At 43.6% G+C, this 23946-nt stretch overlaps 1 protein-coding gene across 2 annotated transcripts in view; it reads right to left on the bottom strand.

The window, feature by feature from the left end:
* Window positions 1-13765: 13765 nt before the first annotated feature.
* Window positions 13766-23946, bottom strand: part of PLEK (pleckstrin) — a 26642-nt gene continuing 16461 nt past the window's right edge. Inside the window, exons 6-9 of one of the 2 annotated variants that reach the window (XM_031024448.2) lie at window positions 22799-22903; window positions 17873-17956; window positions 16940-17009; window positions 13766-15386 (exon numbers count right to left, since the gene is read on the bottom strand). In XM_031024448.2, the coding sequence (XP_030880308.1) occupies window positions 15247-15386; window positions 16940-17009; window positions 17873-17956; window positions 22799-22903 (399 nt within the window). In that variant the 3' untranslated portion in view covers window positions 13766-15246. The remainder of the gene's footprint in view (window positions 15387-16939; window positions 17010-17872; window positions 17957-22798; window positions 22904-23946) is intronic. The other variant, XM_006729984.3, reaches the window with a different exon arrangement.

Below are 23946 nucleotides of genomic sequence, written 5' to 3'. Positions count from 1 at the left end.
TGATGTCTATTCCTATGAGAATAAATCATTGGCCCTTCCAGGATGAAAGGTGTTCAATGTAGTCAACTTGCCGAGGGGCTGGTTGGTCTCCTTGAAGAATAAGGCCATACAGGGAGCTCAGCATTGGTCTCTGTTGCTGACAGGTTGGGCATTCAGAGGTGGCAGGAGCTAGATGAGCCTTGGAAAGTGGAGGTCTATACCGTTGGCACTGGGCATAGCCTCCATCTCTGCCACTGTGACCACTCTACTCACATGTCTGTAGTAGACCAAGGACTTGCTGACATCAACTGGCCAAGCTTTAGGGTGAAACACCTTCATACTTGAAGCCCACTTTCATTATGTCCATATACCACTACCCCAGACCTTTTTGTCTATGATCTTTTTCTGTATGGCCCATTTGCCACTTCATGAGCCCATATATATTGTCATCCTGGGCCACTCTTCTTCCACACAAAGCTCAAACCTCTGTCCTTTGGGAGGATTACCCTTTGTCACCATCTTCCAAGGCAACACCAGTCAGATCAGCATCACAGTCTGAAGGCTTTCTCTACCCCAACTCCACTTCCTTTTTCTTTTATCTTGCATGGGATTACTACCCCTACCCCTCTTCTCAATAAACCTCTTCCACTCCTAATTCTGTCTCAGTATCTGCTTTCCAGAGAACCCAGCAGACATGTTCTCCCTTCAGAGGAGTGGTTTTCGGGGGAATAGAGGAAGGAGAGCTGTGTGCATGTGTAGCATGAGGCTATATATAAAGAGTGAACAGTAACTGCTTCATGTCAGGGATGGGTGATGAGAACTAGGATAGGAGGAAGAATTCAGAATGAGAAGGGGTGAAAGAATGTAAGTCTTCTCCACCCTTCAGAAATTTTGGAAAAACTGGTGAGGTTGTCAGATTTCCCAGGTATACAGGTATACAGGGAATAGAGTCATTTTGTTTGGATGCCAAAAGAAAAGATAACCGTAGAAGGCTGGAGAATTCCTGCTACGTAGATGCTAAATGTAGCAATGGATTCAAATGACACCCAGGGGAAGAGTGTGAGGAATAGAAGAGAAAATGTAACATTGATTAAAAGTGCAAAATCGGGGTTTGAATCCCATCTCTGCTATTCTAGTCATGTAAGCTTGGCTAATTTATTTCACCCTCCTGAGCCTCAGTGTCCTCATCTGTAAAATGGGGATAATAAAAGGAACTATGCAGAGGGTTAGGGTGAGGTTGAAATAAAACAAGGCTTGCTCAGTCCTTAGCACAGTGCCTGGCCCAGGCTACCTATTCCGTAAATGGTTGTTCTTTTATTAAATCTGAGGAAGCTTCAATATCACACGTGTCACTCCTCAAGGAATAAATGATAGCGTGCATTTTTCCCCAGAAGAATTGTAAACATGTGGTTAAAACTGTGCCACCCAAATTGTACCACCTTTGCCCTTGCAAACAAATCTACTGTTCATAAAATAACTTGAGTCTCCCACTCATCCCCCAGGAAAGAGAAAAGATGTTAAAGAAGCAAGACCGGGATTCTTCATGATTCCCTCACACATAGATACATTGTTGTTGTCGCTCAAGCAGAACATGTGGTTAAAGGAACTTTCAAAAAGAGGGACATACCCAATGCATTAGAAAGTATGTACTCCTTCAACCCTGTATGTGCCACATGGCAAATTAAACATCTCACGTACCCCTCCACATCATTATGCTGAACATGTATCAGAGTGTCTCATCAGTGCTTATTTAATTATGTGGGCAAGCCACAATGAGAAAGTGGGGGATTTCTAAACTGTTTACCCCCCAGTCTGGGGCAACTGAGGGCATTAATTTATTTCCTGGTTTTTAGAGTGTTGATTATAGCTGCTAACTGCAAAAGCAATTACATTGCAGCTGGGGGCTTATGGAACAAAGACAAAAGGCATCACACCAAGTAAAAAGTGGAAGGAGCCCCAGGAGAAACTTGTACTCCATCCCAGGACTGGGATTTCTGCTCTGATGTTTCTAATTCCCCACATCAAAGCCTTCACATCGTATCCCCCTTTGCGCAGATCTCGGCTTCTATTCCCTGACTGCCTCAGATTGGGAGTGTATCTCGTCTCTTCAGTCCTCCGGGGTCCTTCTCCTGAACTGTCATGCTGATACGGATCTTCAAAATTGTGGTCCATACCTGAAGTGGCCCAAAGACCACCAAGCAGGAGAACTTTTATCTTATATACATTAAAAGTTTGCTTTGCTTCGTGATTTCTCACCCTAGTACAATCTTAATATATAACAATAACCTTTTGAGCTTTTATTATGTGCCAGGAAGTGTCCTCAGGTATTTACGTGAATTTTTAATGTAATCCTCATGTTAACCCTACGTAGTAGTATTTACATATCCATTTTGCTGATAAAGAAACAGAGGCTAAGTTCAGTAACTGGCTGAAGGTCATCTAACCAGGAAGTAAATGCTCTTCTACTAAACTGCATCCCAGTGATAACTCCTGGGAGAGACTGAACTCCGGGAGAGCCTCCCAGCCCTTCCTTATTATACTCCTTCAGGAGTCCACTCAGTTCTTTCTATTATTGAAACAGGCCCTAAGAATGTGGCTGAACATTAGTCTCTTCAAACATGCTCGTATTTCCACTTCTGAAACAAGTGTATATGCTTTTTTAAAATCAGGAAAACATAAAGATACATAAAAAGTAAATGTATTAATCTATAAGAAATATCCTCGGATCTTTGGCCGAAATGCACCATTCTTATTTTTAAAAGTGTATAACTTTTGAAAGCCTCATTCCCTAAAACAGCTCATTACAAATTTTAACACACATAGGACATCACCCAGGGATCTAGTTAAACTTCATGGTCTGACTCAGAGATCTGGGTTGGAACTCCGGCTTTCTGGAACAGACTCCCAGGGGATGCTGACGATGCGGGGACCCCACTTTTAGTTGCACTGCCGCATCTCTATGCTGCTGCTAACACACCCAACCTTTCGCCTACACCAGGAACCTAACCCCTTAGCCCCACTCAGTACACCGGCGCCCTTCTGTCTCCCACACATGCCCTGCTCCTACTGCTGGAGCCACCGTCCCAGCCTGACTTGTTCCCTTCCGGTTCCTCGTCCCTGCCTTAGGGTCACTAAGGACTCTGACAGATGTCAAGGGCTTTTCTCACTCCTTGCACTACATCGAGACTGATGCTTTCTACTCTCAACTGAGCCTCCAAAATTTCTACTCCAAACCTCGTCTGTCCTCAGGCTCCAACTGTTCCTCTCACTCAAATCCCCCTGAGCAGGGGACTTTATCACTCACTTCAGAGAGAGATGTCAGAAGGCATTCAGCCTAAGCTTTGTCTTCTCTCTCCCATCAACCTCTAAAGAACTATATAGCTACATGCATCTGTATGTCCTTTTCTGCATCAATGGTGTCCCTCCTGCTTTCCACGGCAACCCTCTGTCTGGCCCCATGATCCAATCCTTCCCCACCCTCTCCAAAACCCTCCTTCCTTATTTTCCTCCTCTCTTCTTCTCTCCAGCATATTCCTGCCCTCAATCTATTACTTACAAATATGCAGTCCTTCACTAGGGGAAAAATCTTTCACTTGGTTCTAACCACTCCTCTGAACCCCACCTCCACCTGGATGACTCAAAACTCATCACATATGAGCACAACGAAACCCCTGACTCCTACCCACTACCACACCCCACATCTGCGCCTCCTCCTGTCTTCCCATATCAGCAAATGGTTTTACTGTTTATGCAGTCACTCAGACCAAAACCTAGAAGTCATCCTTCATTTGTCTTCTCTTATCCTCAACATCATTTAGCACAACCTATTATGATTCTACCACCAACACATTCCCCAAATCTGACCTCTTCTCTCCATTTTCAGGGTTATCAGTCCAGTCTAAGCCATGCTTACCCCTTGCCTGAATTATTCAGCAGCTTCTCATGTGTCCAAGTTGGAACTCTTGCTTTCTTCTACAGTCCATTCTTCACAAAGCAGCCAAAGAGAATTTGAAAGTTGTAAATCTGATCATGTCACTTCCTGGTTTAAAATCCACAAGGGTATCTGTCCTCTTGCATGTAGAATAAAATCCAAAGTCCTTCCCTGTGTCCCTTGGATGTCTCCTATCACTTTCCCTGTAGTTTATCAAGCACCACACACACTGTCCTTTTTGTTCCTTGAATATGCACTCAATCCTGCTTCAGGATCTATGCACTTTTTCTTTCCATAGATGGGAATGTGCTTATTTCATGCCTAGTTTTATTTTCATCAATGGCACTTTCAATATCTGAAGTTGTCTTCATTGTTCACAGACTGTCCCTCCACACTAGAATGAAAGCTCCATAATACCGGGGATCATGCCCGCCGTATTCGCCTAGCAGTGAACAAGCACATAGTGGGCTCTAATAAATATGGCCCTACTGAACAAACAAATGAATGAGTTATATATTATTCCTGGAAGCTACAAACCAGTTCTCTACTCTATAATTCACTGTAACAAACTTCTAGAATGAATAGTCTGCAACCACTGCTTCCCCCTTTCACATCTTCCCACCCCACTCTCTCTGTGCTGTGACTTTACCCCTTGACCTCCTTCTGAAACTGTTCCTTTGAAGGTCACCATGGTGCTTTAATCACCAAACCCAACTGCTTTTTTAAGGCCTCAGCCTCCTTAAGCTCTACGCATTTGACACTTTTGACCACTTCCTTTTTCTTGTAGAATCACCCTTCTCACTAGGCTTCTGACAGCCATCGTCTATAAACCACATCTTTATCAATCCCTTTGCTGGCTCCTCTTCCTGCTCCCAATCACCACCATGGTTCTTCCCAGTGGTTTGACATAAAGCTGTATTGATCTCTTAATTCCACATATTCTCCTTTGGTGAACACATCTCCTTAGACCTCTTAACTTCTTTGCTCAGGAATCTAAGCAAATCCCTGCATCTCCCCTCACTCCTTATCTTCAAATTCATGTCCCAAACCTGCCCTCACTCTATGACTTTCTTTTTTCTGTTAAGGAAGTGCTGTCCTCAGAAGATCAAGACACTACAGTCCTCCCCGAATACCTTTTAATGCTTACCATCTTATTCACTCGGTACGATCTGTGGATTCTTCCTTTGAAATAGTTGTGCTCATCCTTATCTCTACTACCTACATACTATTACCACCCATACAGATAAACTACAATAGTCCCCAACCAATTACCCTGTCCCTTGAGTCACTGTCCTATAAGCTCCCTCTGTCCTGGCCCCCTTTATTAAATGGCTCCCATTGCTTACAAGGAAAAAGAAAAAGCTCAAATTCTTTAGCTTTTCATTTGGCACAAATAGAGCCTCAAGTCAGTTTTCTAGACTTTCCTCAACCTTTCCATTTTCTTATTTTTTTTTTTAAAGATTTTATTTATTTATTTGACAGAGAGAGACACAGTGAGAGAGGGAACACAAGCAAGGGGGAGTGGGAGAGGGAGAAGCAGGCTTCCCGCAGAGGAGAGAGCCCGATATGGGACTCGATCCCAGGATCCTGGGACCATGACCTGAGCCGAAGGCAGTTGCTTAACAACTGAGCCACCCAGGTGCCCTCCATTTTCTTATTTTTTAAGAGATTATCTACAAATGGAAGTATAATCTCATCACAGTGATCATCTATGCAGCTCAGGGGCATTAATCTTTATAAACAGATGCTAAGTCCCAGGGGGCATGATCGAGTCTTGACTTTTCTGTGCCTGCATAACCCCTCAGGAGATGGTCAATTAAAGTTTGTCCAATCAACTTCTTTTGAAGCAGCAGACTCCTAGATTCATTGTTTGCAGGGCAGTAGAATCAGATAACAGATGGAAGAAGTGAACAATTACATTAATAAATACGATTGAAACTTCTGCAAATTTTAATATTAACAGCTATGTGTACAATCAAATGAAATTTTTGTTATATTTCTCTCATTGATGAAAAGCTTTTTTTGAAAAGTAGGTAAAATTCAACTGAAGTTTCAATTCCAGAAAGTCTCTCTCATCCTTAAAAAGTGTTCTCTTGGTTTTCTATCCCACCTAATTATCAGCTATTGATCACTTCCCCTAAACAATCAAGTTCCTTGAAAGAAAAGTACACACCTGCACTTTTCAAAAGTACACATCTACCAGGATGATCTCACATTTCTTCATTTACCACATTGTGGGCTCTCAGTAAATACTGAATGTATGAGTGAATGAATGCATGGGCTCTTGCTCTCCCTGGGTATTCTCATCCATTATTATCATTTCAAATACCCCCAGACAAGCTCTTGACTCTGAAATCTAAAAGCTTTGACCTTTCTTCTTTGCTCCAGTCCTGTAGATCCCTAACCATCAGTGAGCAGTCACTCCTAGATTCCTAACTAGAACTCTAAACTCAGTTTTTGTTTTTGTTTTTTATCTAAGTGCATCCTTTTTTTCCACTAACAAGGCTGTTCTTTTTTTATTCCTTACACTCATCAATGAAGTGACCATCTTCCAGGTGCTAAGTCATAAACTGGAAATCATCTGAGATTCCTTCTTCTTGTTGATTCTTCCCCTTAAGTATCTTTCAAATCTTTCTCCTACCCTCTTTGCCTGGTAAATCCTATTCATCCTTCAAGACTTCACTCAAAAAAAAAAAAAAACCAAAAAACAAACTTTGCTCAGCTGTCAGCATTTCCTAGGAAGTCTTTACAGCCCATTTCCCCTTTGTGCGTCATAGCACCCAGCAATCACAGGATGTTGAAGATATCACCTTAAGAGCTCTTTGAGGGTAGAGAGTAAGGCTTAGCCACTTCTTATCCTGGCACAGTTTCTGATATATGATGTCCCTTCTGTAAATATTTGTTTAGTGACTGAAATGGACTCTTACCAGCCTCACCCTCACTGGTATGACTCTGTCATGTCTTCCCTGGATTATGACAACAAGCTTGACTGCCACTATTCTCCCGGAGATGTCCATCTCCGTATAACCTTCACACAGTCCTCAGAATGCCCTTGTAAAACCCTAATGTGAACACTTTGTAGAGAGGTCCAGGGAACAAGAGAAACAGGAAGGGAGGCTTACCTGAAAGAGAGAGCTGTTTATCCAAGGGTCACTGTGACAGGAAGCAAATGACCAAACTGGGACATGAGTCTTCTGGCCATATGTTGGTCTCATTTGCAAAGACAAGACAACCAGAAAGTTATCTTCCTTGGGTGTCAAGACATTGACAAAAAAGAAAAATCCACAGTGATACCAGATTTGCCATTCTCCTGAGTTACTACTAGACCAGAGTCCATTTAAAAGGATAAGGAAGGGGCACCCGGATGGCTTAGTCGTTAAGCGTCAGCCTTCAGCTCAGGTCATGATCCCAGGGTCCTGGGATCGAGCCCCACATCGGGCTCCCTGCTCTGCAGGAAGCCTGCTTCTCCCTCTCCCACTCCCCCTGCTTGTGTTCCCTCTCTTGCTGTGTCTCTCTCTGTCAAATATAAATAAATAAAATCTTAAAAAAAAAAAAGATAAGGAAAATTCTAAAAGATTCTGATATTTCTGTTTGTTGGTCATGGAGATGAGGGTCTAAAGAAGCAAAAGAGACACTCATGGAGATTTCAGAGGATAGAATATTCAGGAGGTTCACTTCTTCTGCCTTTCTTTTTCCACAATGACCCAGTCAGGATAGTGAGGGCATTAACACTGCAATAACAAACAACCCCAAACCCCATTGGCTTAAAACAGCTAACATGTATTTCTTGCTCACATTATACATCCATCGTGAATTGATGGTAGGATCTGCTCCATGACGTCCTCACTTTAGGAACCATCCAGACTGATAGAAGAACTACTCTTTGGAACCACATTATCCAATAAAAATATAATGAAGCCACAAATGTGAGCCACATGTATAATTTTAAATTTTCTAGTAGCCATATTTTAAACAGTAAAAATAAATAATGAAATTACTTTTAATAATATCTTTTACTCTACCCACTTTATTCAAAATAGTATCTTTTCAACAAGCAATACATTTTTTAAAATATTAATATTTTAAAAATTTGTTAATATTTTATATTAACACCATCTATCTTAATTATATTTAAGTACTTATAAGCATTTTTTTGGTACGAAGCCTTTGAAATCTGGTATGTCTTCTATACTAACAGCGCATCTCAGTTTGGACTAGCCATTTGCAAGTGCTCAGGGGCCGCACAGCAGCTGCAGGGTGGATGTGGACATTGACAGAGAAAAGAGAGCTCGGGAGGGTCATAGAGCACAGGGCGACACCCAACTCCATGGGCTGGGAAGTGCAATCCAGCCATGTTCCTGGGAGGGAGCTGGGACTGTGCCATGAGCAGCCCCCAGGAGTGTCACATAGACCTCCATGAATAATACCTCCCTGTCACAACAATAGCTAGTGTAACCATTATGTTGAAAAGCCAGACTCCTACGAGGCAATCAGAATAAGCCTTTATTTTTTTCCTCCCAGAATCCATTTGAATCAGTTCTGTGGAGCTAGATTTTTCCCATCCTGGCACGGACCCTCAGGTAGGTCCCATCATATTTTCCGGTCTTTCTGAGGTAATAAAAAATCCTCAGTCATTTCAAGTCACAAAACCATCTCAACTGAGTAATTAAAATGTAGCATTCCATGTAATGCTCCGAACCACATTTAGAGTTAGGAAGTCTGTATCGCACAGGTCAGGCCCGTGAGGCTGGAGAAGTCAGTAGCGGGAAAGGGTGCCCACACGCTAAAGGCCTCTCCATTTCCCTGCCCTGTGCCTCTGCCTCCACTTCCTTCAGTTTCTCCAGAAGTTGACCGAGGAGGGGGGAGGCAAGGGACAAGAAAGATTTCACTTCGCTGTTACCTGGTTGGTCTCCTCTCACCTTGCCCAGGTTCAAAGCTGCCTCTTCAGGGAGATTCTGGTGGGTTACCAGAGACACCCCCCACCCCAACAACATTAGGATGCACTTCCTGTGGCGCTGCTGTCTACAATTTCCCCTTCAGCCTCTGGGAATCCGATGGTCCATTTTTGTCAAGCTCATATCCCCCCTGTTCAGGCAATCCTCTTTGGCAGGATCTCTTAAAGCCTATGTGGCCCTCTCTCCCTGGGGGCCCACACTGGGAAACCCTCAGGCATCCTTTGCCCCAGCAAACTAGGAGCACAGGCCGTTTCTGGTGCAGCCCCTCTCCTTGCCTCTGCCACCAGGCGCCCGCGAACCATAGCCTCTGGCCTTTAGGCTTTTTCCAGCCATGGTCTACCACCAGCCTTTGGGCTATACAGACTCCACCGGGTACAGGTCAAGGTCAGAACCTTCTTGAAGCCCTTCACAGTTTGTTTAGGGTGAAGGGAAGTACCCACACACCACCCCCATGGAGTGGAAAGGAAAATTCCGGTGCATTGCAGCTGTTTTCCCCAAAGAAACAATCTCCCTAATTGCCAACGGATCTCTTCAACTCTTTTTTACCTTCCAGATGAGAGAAGAGTGAAGGGTTGCAGAACTGGCTTTTGACCACCCTTTTGTAAGTTTTTTTTCCTGTGCATGCATCCAGTGCTATCAGTAAAGTTAGGTTTTCTTTTTTAAAAAGATTGATTGATTGATTGATTGATTTTAGAGAGAGAAAGGGCATGCAAGGGGGAGGGACAGAGGGAGAGAGAGAAACTTAAGCAGACTCCACACTGAGCATGGAGCCTGATGCAGGGCTTGATCTCACAACCCCAGCCGAAGCCAAGAGTCGGACACTTAACTGACTGTGCCACCCAGGCACCCCAAGGTTTTAAAAGTTTTAGGTACATACACAAGTGCACAAGTGTATATAATACATATATGTATGTGTACATATATACGTGTGTGTGTGTGTGTGTGTGTTAGAGCATAAAATCCTCAGAAACCTTGAAACCAGTATCAGCAGGGCAGAGATATTTCTATTGCTGTATCTGACCATGGAGGTTTTCCTTTAAACAAAGAAAGGCCTAGAGCCCAGTGTTGTGGCTGGTTGTAGCCTGGTCTGACAGGAAATGTTACTGCAGCTGACAGAACAGGAGTGGTGGGTACAGTAAGCAGGGTGTTCCTGTCTCAGTCAGACAGACAGCCAAAAGGTGGTGAGAACCAAGTATGTCCTTGATAACAAGAGCAGAGCACTTAAGCAGATGGATTCAGAAGCAATTCAGACCTGGATTTGAATCTTATTAGGCTACTGGCCCCAGGGTCTTGGGCAATTTGATCAAACTTGTTTTCTTTATTTGCAAAGCGGGGATGAAGCTGCCTTGCGTCATCACTGTTATACAAATTAAGGGGGGAAATTGTGTATATGTAGCAAAGTTCCTGGCACTCAGAGTCAGCGCTAATTAAACTCGGTCTCTTATTATAAAGGGCAAGTTTAAACTGGGGAATAAGAGCTTGAACTCCAGGGATGCCTGGGTGGCTCAGTCGTTAAGTGTCTGCCATCTGCTCAGGTCATGATCTCAGGGTCCTGGGATCGAGTCCCGCATTGGGCTCCCTGCTCGGCAGGAGGCCTGCTTCTCCCTCTCCCACTCCCCCTGCTTGTGTTTCCTTTCTCGCTGTGTCGCTCTCTGTCAAATAAATAAATAAAATCTTTAAAAAAAAAAAAAAAAAAGAGCTTGAACTCTGGGGCCGGCCAAACTGGGCCAGAACCCCCACTCTGACAATTCCTAGCTATGTGACCTGGGACAAGTCACTTCACCTCTCTGGGCCACAATTTCTTCTTCCATTAAATGGGAATAATGTGGCATAAATCTCGTAGGGTTGTTATGAACATTAACCCAGTTCCTATCTAAGAAGTACTTAGAATGGTGGGTGATAGCAGACGGACTAGAAAAGTTTGCTGTCATAGCTACAGTGATCTCTCAAGTCAGCGAACAGGAGCCTTCTGACCGTGACTGGCCATGACTTCATTTACTAACCAGCTATTTATAGAGCACCTGTCAGCACAAGCACTGAACTAGGTGTTAGGGGGGCACTGAAAACACAAACACTTTTCTGCCCCCAAAGACCACAAACCCTAAAACAGGAAGGATGGATAATAACATCAACCAACATGCTACGTGACTAGATGGTACGAATAGATGGGTGAGAAATTCAGAGGCACAGGGTCTACCTGAAAGTAGAGGCAAGTACAAAGAGAGAAGGAATAGCGAAAACATTAAGTTGCCTCTTGCAGGAAGAGTAAGAGACATCGAACAGAACGCCCTAGGCCTTGGAAGGATGCAAACAAGAGGCAGTTACAGTTGTGTGATGGTCGTCCCAAGGGAAGGCAGGAAAGGAAAAATCTGGTAGGGAATAGGTGGGGGCCAGTTTGTGAAGGGCCTTCACCCTGGGCTGGTGCCTCAATGTCTCAGCTGTAGGCAGCGGGGAATCAAATAGTTTACCGGTAGTTTTAAACCTTAATGTGGACAAAAATTACCCATCTATTAAAAAAAAAAAAGAAAGTAGAAGTGCAAACATAGAGCCCCCTCTGCACACATATGAAGTCAGAATCCCTAAAGCTGAGGCTCAGGCACGTGTACAGTGAAAGAATCCACAGGCCATTGTGACACTGACCAAAAGCTAAAACCCACAGCTGCAGAGCCTTCCATGGCAGAGGGCTCAGAAGAAAGGAAACGAAGATTTGTTGAGTGCTCCACACATGCCAGGTGACTCACAGCTATGATTTCAGTTAGTCCCCACAACAATCCTGTGAGAACGACATCATTATTCTTACCGTAGGCCTAAAAAAGCCGATAACTCGTTGTAAATGCAGAAGGTCACAGACTAGGCATGCAAACACAGGTCCCAGGCTCCAGGACCACTGCATTTCCCACCATATCCCATAAACCTCCCAATAAACACCCGAGTGCATTTTTCCCTTGACGCTTACTGCACCTTATAAACACTCCTCCCACCCTCGTTTCTCTCCTCCAGTGGTATCTAAATTTTACCTTCCCTGTGTCCTGAAACTGAGCCCAAACCACTGAGGGCTATCATTTCAAGCTAAGTTTATTTTTTAAAGCAGGCTTCTCCTACCTTTCTCTTTCTCCCACCCTTTTCTCTCTAATGTCCCCTAATCCACTCTACAGAGTTTTGAAACTCTTCATTTTCAGAGTAGAACACAAAATGGAACCTGAAATCTTAAATAATTCAATTTGTGGTTTTCTTTTACCCTAAAGCTGATGTAGGGTGGCAACAGGGGGGTTTTGTCCACGGTAGACTTCACACAAAATCCAAAGGAAATGATGTCGATGCTCTGTTTAGCTTTTTCTTTTTCTGTGTGTTTTTTTTAAGATTTTATTTATTTATTTAGAGAGAGAGAGTGGGGAGAGGGGCAGAGGGAGAGGAAGAGAGAGAATCTCAAGCAGACTCCACATTGAGCGCAGAGCCTGACACGGGGCTCAATTTCACGACCCTGAGATGACCTGAGCTAAAATCAAGAGTCAGACACTTTACCCACTGAGCTACCCAGGGGCCTCTTAGCTTTTTCTAATATCCACCATTAAACATTAGAGCACTAGGAAACTGCTCATTATTTTAATCTAAGCAAGTTCCTCATTTTGAAAGCGAGCTTCTGCTGGTAGAACTTTACCCACTGTGTGTGTGTATGGGTCTGTGTGTGTCACCAAGAGACACTTCATATCTTAAATCAGTACTGTGTTCTCCATCTGCATGTAAGATTCTCACCTTACAATGCATCTTTCTATTTTTTCCCCAAAAGGGTGTTAGTTTCTCAGATCGAATGCTTAATTTTTCTGACTTGCTGTCAGTCACATGATGTAAGAAGACATTTCCTTCCCTTTATACTTTAATTCTTTCACAATTGATTATTTTACAGTTTATTTTTCTCCCACTCTAAATTGGAACCCTGGGTAAATACTGAGCAGCTTTTCTTTCCAGCTTTAAATGTTCTTCAGAAGGAATTGACCAGTTGTGCATTCCTTCATCCACATAACTGAGGGAAATGTCCATCAGCCTGAGGCTCAGTCTCATGAGAATTTTCCTATAAGTGCCTGAAAGGGCCTGAACATGATTTCTTAACCAAATAGGTTCAGACATACCATCTATGCCTAAACTCTAAATATCCACTTTGGCAAGTGACACTTTCATTTCTCCAGGAAGAATCAATTACCCATGTTACAATGCCATAATGACACTTTGAATTCTCTACATACCACTGGGTACACATTTGCGGATGGTGTAATGCAAATCCCAAGGAGTGACAGTCACCTAGACTGCAATGTGAATAGTGCCTTCTGGAGTTGAACAGTACACATTCCACTCAACCATACATAGCAGCCCTTCAGTAGAAAACTTATTTTCCCTTAATGTAAATAGTTTTCTGTATCCTTAATAGTTAATGGCCATTTATAGGTATTTTGCTTGCCTGAATATTACAATCAAGTTCTTGTGAATTAAAAATTAGTGATACTGGGGTCCCTGGGTGGCTCAGTCGTTAAGCGTCTGCCTCCGGCTCAGGTCATGATCTCAGGGTCCTGGGATCGAGCCCTGCATCGGGCTCCCTGCTCAGCAGGAAGCCTGCTTCTCCCTCTCCCTTTCCCCCTGCTTGTGTTCCCTTTCTCGCTGTGTCTCTCTCTGTCAAACAAATAAATAAAAAATCTTTAAAAAAAATTAGTGATACTTACTTTTTATTGTCCCCATATTTGCATTATTCCCTGGAATAGACTGATTTTGTTTTAAAAAAAAAAAGTTCTAAAGTCATTGAGATGACTTGAGAGATGAGAGATGGTATTATCCTCAGGAAGTGAAAGTGGGGTGTAGAAAAGGAGAGTCATCAATGGGAAGCAAAACATCAGATCCATCACACCAAAGAGACACTAAACATGGTCATGTTTATTTCAAAACATAAAGTTGACTCCATATTAATAAATACTTTTAACACTGAATGTAGGAAAACTATTGTGCATGCTCTAAGAAGACAGCTTACTAAAGAATTAGAAGAAAGGTAACGTTTTACCCCTAGGCCATTGAGAAAACAACCTGGGAGTAGGAGTAGCTTCATGGATATTACGTACAATTGGGGGAGGGAAAGAGAGGAGGTGATAAAATCAGGAAGAATTTTCTGCTCTCCTTTCTCACTAGAGCCTTAAAGTTAGAAACCCAAAACTGGAAAATGCACCTCCACACACATACCTGGGGTTTTTCTCAAATTGGGGTTAGAATCATTCGTTGGTGGACAGGTCCAAAATTGAAAACAGGTGCCCCATTTGAATCTAGGTCAGATCACTCTGGTTGGTAATGGGTTCATGAGGCCCTGCAGAGGCCAAGCAAGGGCAACTACAGCTTGTGCCTAAAGCTCAGGGACAACGAGAGTATCATTGACCGGGGAATTGAAGGCGCTGCAGTGTAGACGGCCACCTCCGTGAGTTCTGTCTGGACTTAAGTCGTCTCAGTGCTTTGTCAAAGCCCATCATTCAGTCTGCCTGCCTTCAGTCCAGCCCCCCAGGCCCTTCACCCATGGAGGGAACCCATCTGACCACTTTTTCCTGCAAACATTCAATTGAAACAGAACCTCAAAGATTTGGAGTTCCCCCTCCTAATTATAATCAATGATAGAGAAATGCTCCGGAAAGGGACGAAGATACATGCGTCTCAGATCAGCCTCAAGTGGGAGGGGAATATGCCGGCTCTAGGTAGCTTCAGGGCATGGAAAAGACCCTCGGCTATGCCTGGTTTCCTTGGGTCATTTTCTCAGAAGATAGAACTTTCCAGGCTCTAGTAAGTGATAGAAGGCTTCAACCTAAAAGCTGCCACTGGGGCACTCGCTTTCAGGAAGTTTCTGGTCAGAGTGAGGAAGGAAGAAGAAAGTTCTCCTTCATGATGCATGAGCAAGAGGACGTGGCAAACGGGAACAAGAGGTTTATGCCTAGCCCCTTCAGTACAGATTGGGAACAGATTTAAAGGGAAGAATGCGTCAGGTTCCGAAGGCCAAGACTGAGCCTAAGAGTGACACTTACTTACTGGGTAACTAGAGACATTTTCACTTCCATGGGTATTAGAATCACAGGGCTTTCGGCTCTGAAGCTCGGGCCTGGAGAGATTAAGCAGTGAAGCCAGGCCACACAGTTTGTTATATCTGCTTGGGGGACACAGAGAGGCTTCAGTGAACAATGTGGTCGGTGCAGGTGAACAGGACGCAGCATGTGGTTAGTTACATTTCAGAACCTCTGCAGACGAAAATTTCCCAACTCTGGGCCCTTTCTCATCGATGTGTCACCAGAAGTGGACAGGTCCCAGACCCAGCCTCTCCGTGGGGTTCCCCTGGGAGAGTGACGATGAGCTGCAAAAATATTCTCACTTCCCAGTCCGGGAGGCCACCTGGATGGCTTTGATCCACTCAGTACGCTCCTTGGAGGTGGCCGCTTGCAAGAAATAATGAACTTCCCCAGCAGTGATGATCTCAAAGAGGTTCTCTTCTTCACTCTTCCGGACTGCTGAAAAAGAAAGTGAATGACAGAACGCATGCACCGGAAAGACCGCCCAGTTCACCCTCCTTTTGCAAGGAATGCAATTTTAAGTTTGTTAGTGTCCTAAGAAAATTAAATATATGGTTTTCAAACTTACCATCATTGTATGATCATATATATTTATTGTATAATTATGTGTATATATATATATAGTATTTATATAGATAGGTGCATAGTATGATTCCGTGCATGTGTGTGAGTATGTGTGCTTAAGAAATCAGCAAAATACTCAAGGACAAACATTTTCTTTTTTAGTTTACAAGCAAACTAAATTTCTCACTTTTGCACACCAATTGTGTCTAATGAGTACCTCTAATAGCGCCTAATGAATACATTTCCTCTGCTCATACTATGAACCAAGAGCTGACTCTGATATATTAAAAATAAAAACAAAACCAAAAACCCAGACCCACTTCCAGTACAACCAGTATAGCCTGAACTTGTTTTTACCACAGGCTAAGTTAGAGTCTCTGCTGAAAGACTGAAAAATAGTAATCTGGCCAATAATGTGACTTAAAGCATCCACATCAAATCAAAAATCATCATTCTATGAGGAGAGGACAGTGAGCAGATCTCAGGAGTAGTAAAAATCTAGCTCTTCCAGCTGTGGTGTTTTCCTGGCAGCCTCCTTAACATCATAAACCCAAAACGACATGGCAAAACCAGGGCCGGGCTGCTTAAACCACCTCTCCCCTGGGACACCCCCCATTCCCGCACCTGTGAATTTGGCCTACACCGGCATGGTTATTCCATGCACCACATCTTCGACTTGTGATCTGGGACCCAGAGGTCACTAGTGTGACCCCTCATTCCAGAGGAGGAGCTAAGGCCCGGATTCATTAGGTGATTCACACAAGACCATGCCACTAATCGACTAGCACAGACATAACTATAAACCAGGTGCACCTTCCACTCACTACTCTGACTCACTGCACAAATCTGTGGGAGATTTCCTGGTCTGGATATGTTAAAGGTCCGCTTTAAGGAATGGCATGGCTCAATTACAGGCATCAAGAGGTAACAAGTCTCTCCATCTAAGCCAGATCCAAGGGGAAGGTTTTTCTCAGCATTGCTCCAAGATTTACTCAAGGCATCTAGAAAACCACTCCTCTTTTCCAAGGCCCAAAGAGCCAGGGCAGCATCTGGGAGAAAATAACTCTTGGTTTCTCCCAGGTGTTCAGGCAGAAATTCATTCATGCCTAGCTTGATTGATTAAGTGAGTGATCGATTGCTGTTGGTCAGGATGCCCAGGTGTGGGAAGGAAACCTGAGCAGACACACCTCTGTCAAACAAAAATTCATTCTTTTTTTTTTTAAGGTTTTTTTTATTATTCATTTGAGACAGAGAGAGAGAGAGCATGAGCAGGGGGAGGTGCAGAGGGAGAGGGAGAAGCAGGCTCTCTGCTGAGCAGAGAGCCGGATGTGGGACTCAATCCCAGGACCCTGGGATCATGACCTGAGCCAAAGGCAGACGTTTAACCATCTGAGCCACCCAGGCGCCCCACAAAAATTCATTCTTACCATCGGGATTGCTCTCCACTGAAGTCACCACACAGCCTCTCAAGTGAATTGCTCCCAGAGGATCCTCCCCCTAGAGAAGAGAGGAGTCCTTCGTTATGTTTCCAGTGTATGAATGTGCCTTATCCCATCGGCGCAAAAGCCACACTGACTCTCTCTGGTATAGATTAGGGCATCCCAAATGGGTAAGAGCAGAAGGAGACTGAAGAAAACCCCTTCCAGAGCCTCCACCCCCCACTTTACTCAGGGAGGCTGGACAAGGAGACACAAGTCAATCTGAGTTTCCGTCCTAGAGGAAAGTGGCAGGGCAGGCGGAGAGACCGCCTCACCATGTCCCATGAGAGAACCGCTGCATGTTTCCAGAGCTCTTTGGCCCCCCTGAAACTGACACAGTGGCATAACCCTCGCAGGACAGAATCAAAGAACCCTGTACTACAAGCAGAGGCTGACGACCCAACCCAAACGGAGCTGTCTTTACACTTTAGATCTGGCTCCTTTTATTAAGGAAAAGGCCCTCTTCCGAATAGCCAACAGCCCAAATGGCTGGACTTACTCAATGCTCTCATCCAAATTGGCTCACAGGAGGAATTACCACTTTTGTGCGTATTAAACCAAGGACAATGAATTGGACTGGTTGAATTCCTCTGAAAACACCAGATTGGTACAAACAAAAAAAATATGTTGAGTTGACCAAGTAAGTGACAATATAGTGATATTTTCTTTCATCCCTGAGCCTATGCTGGTCTCAAAGCCTAAGACCTCACATCTTCTCAGTGAAAGGGGAGAGGAAAAGGGAGAAGAGAGCAGGAGGAAAAGGAGTGGGAGGCTAAAGAGAAAATGGGGAGAGAAACCAGGCAGAAAGGAGAATGGGAGGCCCAGATAGCAGATACAGCGGAGGCTTTGAGCGCGATGGGTTTGTGGACCACAGACTCTCACCCCAGCGGGGTCGTAGTAGTGCAGGTAGGCAGGGTCTTCTCTCAGAACGAACTTCCTCACTTTCCAGTTTTTCCTCCTGTGCCCCTGTATCCAGGATCAACATAAGAAGAGGAATGATGAGTTCTTGGCATTACTCTGTACACATAGTATCTACAGAATAAGTCTTTGTTGAATTGATAAAAGAAAAAAAAAGATGAAATATTATCTCCAGAAGAACCAGGGCCCAACCCAGGTCTTTGTCAGGGAGATAGCCCTAGGGCCAGTGAACAATTTGGATGTCATGATATTATGGATTAATTATTCCTTTCTGTTTTTAAAGATTTTATTTATTTGTGAGAGAGAGAGAGAGAGCACACGCAGGAGGAGGAGCAGAGGGAGAGGGACAAGCAGACTCCATGCTGAGCACAGAGCCCGACTTGGGGCTCAACACGGGGCTGAATCCCAGGACCCGAAGATCATGACTTGAGCCGAAACCAGGAGTCAGATGCTTAACCGACTGAACCACCCAGGTGCCCCATGGATTAATTACTTCTAAGATTGGCTTCCAGCTTTAGTATTATATAAGATGGTATTATATACAAGGTACATACATTGTATGTTATTAGGTAACATGGGGGATATAAAGAGATTAAGACATAGCCCTACTCTTCAAAGAGTTTATAACCTATGTGGAAATATAAAATAGCAAATGTCCGAATCAAGTAATTGGTATGGATAATGGATTTCAAGGGAATTATATGTGGGATATGTAGTTGTGGGTTTGGGATGTCAAAGAGAGCCTCATAAAGATCTGGACTTATTCACAGAGGACACACAGGAGTCAGATGGGTGAAAAGAGGTGGATAGGAAGGCTTGACAACAAAAAAGCAGCGGTGGGAACATACCAGGCATATGCAGACATTGGTGAATAAGACCAGTCTAGCTAGAGCACAGGGTTCATGAGGAACAGCAGAGGCAAATTTGGGAAAGTAGAAAGAGACTTGAAATACAAGGCGAGGGTCGTTGCTGATAGCTTCTGAGTCAGAAGTGAAAAAAGTACAATCACATTTTAGGAAGATTAATATGGCAACCATATATAGGATGGACCAGCTGGCTAGATTAAAGATAAGCCAGGGGAAAGATAATAAGGTAAAAAGAAGGTCATTGGGAAATGATTGCAACAATCTACACATAGAATTACTGGGAACTAGTATCAGGTAGCAGCAATGGAAATGGGAAGGAGTCGGCACTGCGACAGACATGATGAAAGTGAATAGGACCTGGGCTTTTGCAACAGAATGATGTCATTTAGACTGTGAGTTTGGAAGGCAGGGTTTGTGTCTTGTTTACCTTTGTTCCTCTAATACCCAGCCCTGGGCCTGGCATAGAGAATCTCACCCCAGAAGCTGCTTCATATCTGTTTGTAATTGCCTTGAATTACCCAGTTTCTTCAATTAGCTTATAACAATTTTTTTAAATGTCATGGTAAACCTGATTTCATTATTTCCCATGGAAAGTTCAAATGACTCAAATATCTCCAATAACAAAAATATATATATGTTAGATTAGAAGATACATAGTTTCTATCTTGCCAATACGAAGCATATTATTTGTTAATTCTAAATCACCACATATTGACAGGCACACATACAAATTTTCCAGTATTTTTCATTGTGCTCATATAGAAAATAGTGAAACATTTATGGTTTTAGCAAACAGTGCCTCCATCATAATGCCAGGTCAAAGGAGTTTGAAGAGAGCTTTCAAGAATGGGTCTAATTATTTGGCCAAGCATTTGGTCAAGGAGCTCATCTCCAAAGACGCGTTTACTTGCCTGAAGGATGAAGTCGGGAACCCTATAGAGTCAAATGGGAGAACAGAGAATATTTCTATCTGTACATCATATCTAAAATGGCTTTTGCAAAGCATCAATTTCTAAAATTCTTTTTACAAATTCTTGCTCTTTGCCTTAGCTAATGTTGCCCATAAGATGAGAATACTCAAGTTTCTGCCCAACACCGTTTCCTCCTGACTTGTGCACACACATCTCAGGATCTCTCATACAACCACTGGGTGAATAACAAGTTCTTATGAATCGTGGAAGAGGAAGGCAACAGGAGGATGTGAAATCAGCCAACCCTGGACAGTTACCTATTACCTTTAAGCCCTCACTGACATCACAATGTGATACGTTGAAAAGTTCAGTGTTAGTAAGTGGGTATCCACCATCCTTCATTTAATGAGTATTTCCTGGGGGATTTTAAGGAATGTGTGCATGCCTGGGGTTTCTAAGAATTGTTGCTGATCTGCCAGCTACTTATATTCATTTGATCTACAAAGGTTTATTATCTATTATAGACCAAGGATGCTGAACTGTGCAACAGACATGAGAAAAACACATTATCCCTCATCAAAAAACCTACACGTGGTTGAGAAATTAGATATTTTATTCATTGTCACAACAGAATGAATTATATTAAAGGCATTATATTGAATATAATTCATTATCATTCATCCTCAAACTTGCTGCATCCCCCAAGTAGAATTATTTCCTCTGGGATGGGAGAAGTGGGAAGAATAGGGGGATGTCTGGCCTCCAGTTGGACACAGCTACTTTCTACCTGTGAGGTGTGGGACGTAGGTGTCCTTTTTCATGATAAGTCTTCTACACATGTTAACTCTGGCTAACTCCCAGCGGCAGACACAGAGTGGTTTAGCTTTATGCCATTTGAAAAAAATTTTTTAACTCCCTTGGGTAGTTTTGATATGAACCAGGTTATAAACCACTGAGCTAAGAGGTTGGAAACATTAAAGGGGGGCCATCAATCAAAATAGAAGAGGTTTCTGTTCCCTCTCTCTCCCCCAAAAATTAGAGGAAAGAATATTGGAAATGAACAAAATTCCTGAATGCACATAGATTTCTGTTTTCTTTATGTTAAGAGGAGGCTAAGAGGGATGACTATTTAAATAGTGGGGGTTTTTCAAAAGATTTTATTTATTTATTTGACACAGAGAGAGAGATAGCGAGAGCAGGAACACAAGCAGAGGGAGTGGGAGAGGGAGAAGCAGGCTTCCCACCGAGCAGGGAGCCTGATGTGGGGCTCAATCCCAGGACCCTGGGATCATGACCTGAGCCAAAGGCAGATGCTTAATGACTGAGCCACCCAGGTGCCCCTAAATAGTGGTATTTTGATAATAGGATAAATTCACTTTTAAGAAAAAGGCTAGCTCTGTGGTTCTCAGCCTTGGCCACACATCAGAATCACTTGAAGGGCTATAAAATCCAGAGACTGATTTAATTGGCCTGGGGTGCAATTTTAACAGATCCCTGGAGGATTAAAATATGTACCAACTGGGCTAGCTAAGGCTAAATTGTACCTATCAAAAACCAAGTAAAGGGATGTGAAGAAAAACACAGAAGTAAGCCTACTTCAAGTCTCCGGTATCTTCAACACACACTCAGATAACCATTACCCTCAGCCAATTTTTTGACTGTCCAGGGCACCCATTGGGGTGCTTTGCCCAAACATGACTTCAGTCCAACCCAGACTTTGTCTACCCTTTTCAACCTTCATGTTTACTTTTCTCAGGGCTGCACTCTAGACTAGGACTTGTCAACTAAGTCAAGAACAGTCAAACTGATAACAAAATAGAATTATAGACAGAATCAACAAAATAAGGAAATAATGAAATTCCTTCCCAAGTTCCTCTTGTCTTAACATCCACCTTCCATCCCCTATAATCAAAGAGCCAGGAACATGGGAACATTTGGCAGAACCAGAGGGAGCTGGTGATGGGCAAAATTCACAATTGCCAGAACCTTCCCTATTGAAGGCTGGCCCTACTCCTATACTTTCCTTCAATCTAGTCAGTGGTCCCCCTGTCATAAAAGTTGTTAGAATCATCTGTGAATTAATTCTTTCTACATCTTTGCTGTAGTATCTCTTAGGACCCTGTTCTCTCAAAACCTGATGTTAAGGTCAGTTTTTCACATAATGCCCCACTTCCCTGAGTGAAATTCAAAATCCATATCTATACCTAATTTCAACTAGTCCAAAGTTCTTTTTAAATGTGAATATAGGGGGCGCCTGGGTGGCTCAGTCGTTAAGCGTCTGCCTTCAGCTCAGGTCATGATCCCAGGGTCCTGGGATCGAGCCCCGCATTGGGCTCCCTGCTCGGCGGGAAGCCTGCTTCTCCCTCTCCCACTCCCCCTGCTTGTGTTCCCTCTCTCGCTGTCTCTCTCTCTGTCAAATAAATAAATAAGATCTTTAAAAAAAAATTAAATTAAATTAAAAAAATAAATGTGAATATAGGCTCAACTTCAGTTCTTTCCTCTTCACCCTGCAAGTTCGGGGTCCTTTTATGAGGTAAGTTAAATCTCAGTCCCATACTTTATATACTAAGCAGTGCCTGGAAGACAGCTCACAGCACAGCTGGGAAAGCAAAACCTTGGCTTTAGAAAGCAGCTTTAGTTTCTATGATACCATACACTAGGATCAGTTTTCTCACCCTGAATATTCCCACCAAGCCAGGTGCTGGCCCTGGCTTCCTCACTCAGCTCCTGCCTTTGCATTCTCTTACCTCTCGACATCCTGTGCCTTAGCATCTGGGAACCAACTAGAGTTCTTCAGTCCACCCTAGCCGTTGCCTCCCCGACTGACAGTGGCCTGTGCCTGTGGGGACCTGTCATCTAACCGCCCGTGACCTCCCCGCAGGATGGAGCGCATGCCGTAGGACTGGATTGGACCTTTGTCTGCTGTGGGTCCTGCAGAATTGGCTTCAGGTGTGCCCTGGATTCGGTCTCCCCATGTCCTACCCACAGTCTGGGATACGATTTCCTTGCTTTCAGTGGTACATGATCTTCTCCAAATGCCATTTGGTAATATAGAAGTAAAAAGGACTTGGTAAGAGGAAAAAGACAAGAAGGGAATAGTGGTGGCCACTCACCTGCTTCAGTAAACATCCCTGCTTGATAATGACCCCTCTGAATTCTTCTTTCAGAATCACATCATCATCACTGGAATTCTCTTCACAGAAGAACCCGCTATCTGGCTATTGGGAAACCAAACAGCAAGTTTGTTTACCAGTCTTAGGCAGATGGCTACTTGTACCTTTTCCTTTCTCTCTCTGCCCTCCAGCCACTGGAGTAGGCTCCTTTTCTCCTTCCTACTGTGGTTCATACCCCAACGTAAACTTTAAAGGTCTTCCTTGGGGGCACCTGGGTGGCTCAGTCATTAAGCATCTGCCTATGGCTCAGGTCATGATCCCAGTGTCCTGGGATCGAGCCCTGCATCGGGCTCCCTGCTCCACGGGAAGCCTGCTTCTCCCTCTCCCACTCCTCCCTGCTTGTGTTCCCTCTCTCCCTGTGTCTCTCTGTGTCAAATAAATAAAATCTTTAAAAAAATAAAAAATAAAGGTCTTCCTTGATGAGCTCATGTCCCCTCCCCATTTCTTGTCTCTAGCTGCTTGTTTCATGTTGCTAGATGCTCTCTTATCTCCACTCAAGTGTGACCTTGTCAGTATCCTTTCATTTTCTTGGGTTCCCCAAGTGATACTGTAAGTCTAACTCAGCACATTTCTTCCTTGCTCAAAGCCTTCCTTCTCTTGGCCCCTCATGGCCACGTCCTTGAAAGCAGAGTTGGCTCATACATAAGACACTGCATGACACAATCTCCATTATGACCTTTACTACTTAGCCCCTTCTACCAAGACCAAGAGCATGATGGGTCCATCCAGCCTCATGTTCTGAGGTCAAGAGGGAACTGGGACTTGCTCAGCTATAAGCTGGTAATGAATCATACAGAGGAAGAAAAGCCGCTCTAGCGGGTATTTTTAGAATCCCACATTTAAATGGCTATAAACAACCAGATCAAAGGTCTGGAAGAAAAAAAAAAAAAACTGACAGTGGAACTTCCCCCAAAGTGAAATGAAACTCTCTCGGGGATATTCACTTCATTTTTGTAAGAAGATGGTTCTCTTAAGTAGCTTCCTAACTTTTGCTCTCGGACCCCAAATTGAAACAAAACTGCCAAAATCCCCCTAGAAACCCACGGTTCTTGGCTTTCTCATATGGCGCAAGATTAGGTCCATATTGT

This window comes from Leptonychotes weddellii, chromosome 10 (genome assembly GCF_054177405.1).
Source record: "Leptonychotes weddellii isolate Sample4059 chromosome 10, ASM5417740v2, whole genome shotgun sequence".
NCBI classification, from domain to species: domain Eukaryota; kingdom Metazoa; phylum Chordata; class Mammalia; order Carnivora; family Phocidae; genus Leptonychotes; species Leptonychotes weddellii.
The sequence above is the reverse complement of the archived record's forward strand: the minus strand, read 5'-3'. Positions and strand labels throughout refer to the sequence as shown.